At 30.2% G+C, this 6,000-nt stretch overlaps 1 protein-coding gene across 1 annotated transcript; it reads left to right on the top strand.

Moving 5' to 3' along the window:
• The first annotated feature begins 797 nt into the window (after positions 1-797).
• On the top strand, positions 798-5,841 carry LOC128397552 (transmembrane protease serine 9-like). The gene is made up of 5 exons (XM_053358290.1): positions 798-2,717; positions 3,005-3,110; positions 3,183-3,232; positions 3,322-3,994; positions 5,066-5,841. The coding sequence occupies exons 1-5, from the start codon at positions 2,648-2,650 to the stop codon at positions 5,631-5,633; spliced, it is 1,467 nt and encodes a 488-aa protein (XP_053214265.1). The 5' UTR covers positions 798-2,647; the 3' UTR covers positions 5,634-5,841.
• Positions 5,842-6,000: the final 159 nt, after the last annotated feature.

Here is a 6,000-nt window from a genome sequence, read left to right as displayed (position 1 = left end):
ATAAAAACTAATCAGTAATTTAAGATTTAATCATCATCATAATAATTAACAGTCATCTTATGATTAACTTAATCAATAACAACAAGTTGGCCTCATATGTGTAGTTGATTAATGTTAAGTGTTTATTGTTGTTAAAAATTAATTGTTGTTATTGTTTTTATCATGTTAATTGTAGTATAATAAAGATGATCATCTTAATTGTTGCTGATCAATTTTCTGATTGAATTTAAATTGTTTTTAAAGGTAAATAACTATTCAAGTAGTTGAATCATAACTTTCACCATGTTAATCATTATCATTTAACTGTGATTTTTACAATCATCACAATTAGTTGATTAGTTAATCAGATAAATCATGATTAGTTTTCACAATTCGCGTTCTTGTTTATTTTTTGATTTAGTTTAATATCGATTACCTATTAGCACGCTATTCCTTAATTGTTACGAACTTGTCAACGGAAATTTTTTAATTATCAGCAATTTAATCAACTTGATTCTGTTAAATCTTAATTGGTTACAATTTAATCAACTTTGCATTTGCATTTACATTTTCATCTGAATCAATTTTTAAATTGTTGTTGTATCAATTTTTTTTTCTTGATTTCTTGGTTTAATTTGGTTTGTTTAATGGACATAATTGATTCAATCTATTTGATTTACCTTTCTAATTATTATGATTTAGCTAATTATTTTCAATTCATTACTAAATTAACTTTAATCATGTTTCATGTCAAAGTTTTTTTTTAATATAATAAATAAAAGGTTAATGAGCAATCGGATTTCAGTCAATCAATTTTCATGATTGAACAATTTAAAAGTTTCTTGATTGTTAATGATAATCAGGATGACTTTCACTCTGTCAGATTGATCATCATCATCATCATCATCATTATCATCATTAGGATAAGAATCTGAATAGATTAACTAATCTTAATTGAGCAATTTTCGTTGATCAATGTTAATGCTTTTGGGTTAACAGTATTTTTTTTAGACTGATTAATATCCGAATCAAATCAGTTATTTAATCAAAAGTAAATTTAATTTCTCGCAATTAACTGTAGTCTAAATATTCACTTGTAATTAAACTGACTGTCATTTCATTTGAAGACATATGAAGAGTTTGTTAATTGTGATCACAATTAAGATGCTAACAGTTGATTGTTGAGTTTGACTCATTTCCTCATTTGTTGATTTCTCGTTAGATTGATAATAATTATCCAAATGTAATAGGAACTTGTTGATAAGTTTTCCAGATAAATATTCAATTGGTTTGTTAATCATATCACCAGAGCTAAATTGTGATTAAGTCAATGTAGATAATACATATTTAAACAATTAACTAATCAGCTCATACAATCAAAAAGTGACTATCAAGTGATTCTGTCTACTGAAAATATTTATCAATTTTCATCGTAAATATTTACCAAAGATAATCAATCAATAGCTCATTTAATTATGATCATCATCATCATAGTGAGAACTGAATCAAGTAAATTAGTTTAATACAATTTAAGTTTTGATATGAAAAAAAACCCAAATGATAAACCCATAGGTACATTGTAGTTGAACCCAAACCAGGACTGCGATTGTGAAGCTTGGGTGACAATTAAAAGATAATGATATTAGTTTGATTTAAATCAATTGTCAACAGTAATTAACTTTCTCACCAGGCAACAAGTTTCAACGACAATTAATGACAAACCTAAACAATTAAGGTAAATAAACAATTGATAGGAAAAGATGAAAAAAAAAATAGACACAAATTAGATGTGTAAACATGAATAGACATTGATGATCAACCCAAATGAGATGAACAATCAACTGATTGTAAATGAAACACGAAATTTGAAAGAGTTAACTTAATTAGAGCAATAATTTGATTAGAAAAGTGAGAAAATTTGGAAATTACAGAGAAAATGGAAATAATTTTGTTCTTTTAACCAGAAAACCCAATCTTGTCCTCGATCAGCTGATGACCAGTTACCAGAAAATGGAAACAACAATTTTCCCTCTTAAAAAGTTGGTTCCTTTTTCCAAGTTTCTTTTTCTCTGAGTTTTCCTCTTTTCTGTCTAATTAGTTGATTGTTTAGTAAATTGTATAGATAAATTTTGCTGTTCTCTTGTGCTAATTGTTGTTTATATCCACGGTGAATAATTGATAATTATAACAGGAAATTCGGGAAAGAAAAAGGAACCACAAAAAATACGCCAACAGAAAATGTTGTAACATGGGAACAGGAAAATGTTTCCTTGGAAAACGGATGAAAAAAGTCAAAGTAGTATCTTCTTTAATCATCAAACCGGAAGGATGAAGGATGAACAGATCTGTGGAAAATTCAATTTCACCTATGGATTAACACCGATCACTTTTACTATCAAATTTAATCTTCGCCATTATAGTGAACTGGTTTTCTTTTTGCCTTTAAACCACCAATCCAAGTGGATAAGCCGAAAGTGTCTCTTGATCCTTTTATTGGGTTAACTTGTTTATCTTCAACTTCCTCCATCTTTCTCTCTCTCTCTGTGTCCATCTCTCCATTGACCACCATTCAATAGTGACCATTAACCAATATTTACCTGTTCATTTTTCGTTATTTTTTATTAATTTTCTTCCCTTGTCCAATGTATTGAACTTTCCATTAACATCAATGGGTAACATTGTTTTCTCACTGGTTTCATTCACTATTTACTTAATTGTTATCCCTTTAATTAGTAAAGGTAATTACTGAATTGAGGAATTTATTATATTGATGTTTTCTCAATATCAAATTAACAAATTACTTGATTGTTGTTGATTTTCTCTTGGTTCTCAATTATTTAATTGGAGAAATCATTTCCAACTCTTTTTTTTTTCGTGATTGAAGATGAATGAAAATCTACTAATATTTAAAAGGAAATTGATTATGAGTGAAATATGATCAACTTGTAATTAGAATCCTATTGTTTAATTGTGGATCAAATAATTTAAATTAATTGTTTCTTCTTTGTCTCTCCTTGGTGTTTAGAGGTCATTACGAGTGATGTTGTTTTTCCTAACGATAAAGTTCAGGACGAACTTGATCCACATCGATCTGAACGATCATTAGGAATCCTTAGGAAATACATTAAAGGGTAAGAACTGGACAATTAAAAGAGTGAATTTAGATCATTTAATAATCGTCCATTTTGTTTTTGATACTTTAGAATTGTAAGAATAGGTGAAGGTTTACCAGAACCTGGACCAGGTAATTCGGGTAAGTTTTCAGAGTTTCGAATTGAAACTGACCTGGTTTTGAAGGTTTTCCGTTTTTAAAATTGTTCTTTTTATATTTTCTTTCATTAGGTCTGACCATTCGTATACCAACATCATTAGGACAAATATTTAAACCCGATAGGCGAACTGGTGAATATGAGGAATCTAATATACGGCCACCTTACAGGCCACAACCTCATCCAACCGAAGAGATTAGGCCATCTTATAGACCACCGGATGTAAATAATGGAGGCTACAGACCGTCCACACCAAGGATTCCTTATCAACCTGTAGTGAATCCTGGTGATCATGGTGAAGTTGGAGGTGGTTATGGATCTCATGGGAATATAATTTACTTTACAACGGAATCTTCATATCATACAACTGATTATCATGGTGGATCAGTAACGGGAATACCTTATGAGCCTGATCATCATGTTTATCCAACCACTCGACGACCTAATCACGGTGGTGGTGGTCAAAGGCTAACAACATATCGACCACCGCATAATGTAATTACAACCAGAAAACCTTCACATAACAATAATAATAATAATAATGGTGGAAACTCTGGACTAGGGGAGGGTAATGAGTGTGGTGTCCGTCGGAGTGACATTAAAGATCGGATAATCGGAGGTCGGGAAAGCGAATCAAGTGAATTCCCTTGGCAAGTAGCATTGAAGGATCGATCTCAGGGCGTTTTCTGTGGTGGGGCAGTGATTAATAAACGATGGATCATAACAGCAGCTCATTGTGTTGTCAAGTAAGTTAATTAACATCTATCATTGTGTTAAAATCTAATTACATCCCGGAGAGAGAGAGAGATCCATGAGTCTAATTAAAATTTAATTTGGTTAACAGTCAATTTGAATCAACCAGATTAGTAGTTAATTTTAATTGGCTCATCACTTTTTTAATCAACTATCTTCATCTATCAATAGTTTAATCTCATATTAAGTGATTACTAGCAATTCTTGAGGTGACTTTGTTTTTAATTGTCTTTTTTTTTGGTGACAGTTTTGATTGTTGATTGTTAATCATTTTGTTTATTTTGATAATGAAAAAAATATTGATTTACTTGACTTATTATTAAAATCTTGAAATGTAATCATAGACTTAATCATTTTGTCAGCGACTAATCAAAAAATCAACAATAATTAGTGAAATTTGACCTGAGATTCAACTAATTGTCAATAATATTTACCTCAGTCTAATTGTATCTTCAATATCTAATAGAAAACTATTATAATCAGCTGATAAAGATTCTTGTTAACAGTTAATCATAATATACTCTTGTTAGTGACACTTTAATTAAATAATAACAACAAAATTAAAGTGATTACTCTTAATCATATTAATAAGTGTCAAGAATTGTCAATAATCAAGTGCTCATTACAGTTATAAGGACAGTTAATTGTAGTTCTGAGAGACGAAAATTATCTTGAAATTTGGTTTTTTTTCCTAATTCTATCAGTTGATTGTTATAATTAAATCAAACATGATAATCGATTGACCCTGGCAATTGTTTACTAATATCAATATTTTCCCTAATTGATAATTACCATATTCTAATCACAATTTAAGTTCATTGACATTGAGATAATAATGGAAAAGTAATTCATTAAATTTAATCATTTAGTTATTACATGTTTATCTTTAATTGTGAGTTATGATTAACAACAAAACACATACTCAAACACAATTCACTTGACAACAATTAAGTCTATTGATCTCTATTCCAACAATTAACCATAATAATAAGAGATTTTTGTGATTATTTTCTTAAGGAGAAAGTTATTAATTGTTGTTGTTGTTAATTCAATTCTTTTTTCAGACTTCGTGATCTGAATTCAATTCGAGGATTGGTTGGTTCTAATCGTTTAGACGAACCCTCAGTAAATGAGATTCAATTCACTAAGATGGTAACTCATCGAAGTTATCGATCGGACACTTTCGAGAATGATATTGCTCTATTACAATCTAAATCGGATTTACCTTTATTCCCGTCGACTGCAACAATTAACACTATTTGTTTACCCAAAGACAAAGATACCAATTTCTCTGGCAAGGGAACGATAGCTGGGTGGGGTAGAACCTCTGAGGGTGGATTCGATACCTCGGAGACTTTATTAGCTGCTGATGTTGACCTGATGGACGATTCCATGTGTAAGGAATATTATGCCGATAAATTTAAAGAGGGTAAACAACTTTGCGCGGGAATTGTCGAGGGAGGTAAAGATTCGTGTCAGGGTGATTCAGGTGGACCTTTGATCAAGGAAGTCGGAAATAAATCTTACCTGGTGGGAATCGTTTCTTATGGACGAGGTTGTGGTCGCCGCCGGTCACCAGGAGTCTATACGAAAGTTTCACATTATGTTCATTGGATTCGAGCTCAGATTTAATCTCTCACTCTCACTCTAACTCTCATCCCATCATCACCATCATTATCACCCTGATCATCATGATTATTAGAAACAATTATCTAGTTAATTTTAGTATTTTTGCTTTTCTCCAATCAAAATATTAATAATAGTTAATTACAAAATTGATTGTATAAAACAAAAAGGTACAAAAACCAATTAAATTGAATACAACCACTTTAAAAACTAATATTAACTCTTCACACTGACAATTAACTGATTGTTTAAAAAACTTTTCCAATTTTACTAATTGTTTACCTGTTGATTTGTTTTGTTCTTGTAATAACCTGTTAATTGCAATTATATTATTGGCAATCAGATAAAATTGTACAAACGATTGTAAAAAACA

The sequence above is a fragment of the Panonychus citri genome, unplaced genomic scaffold (genome assembly GCF_014898815.1).
Source record: "Panonychus citri isolate SS breed McGregor unplaced genomic scaffold, ASM1489881v1 Contig00033, whole genome shotgun sequence".
In the NCBI taxonomy this organism is placed as follows: Eukaryota; Metazoa; Arthropoda; class Arachnida; order Trombidiformes; family Tetranychidae; genus Panonychus; species Panonychus citri.
This window is presented reverse-complemented; position numbering and strand designations above follow the sequence as displayed.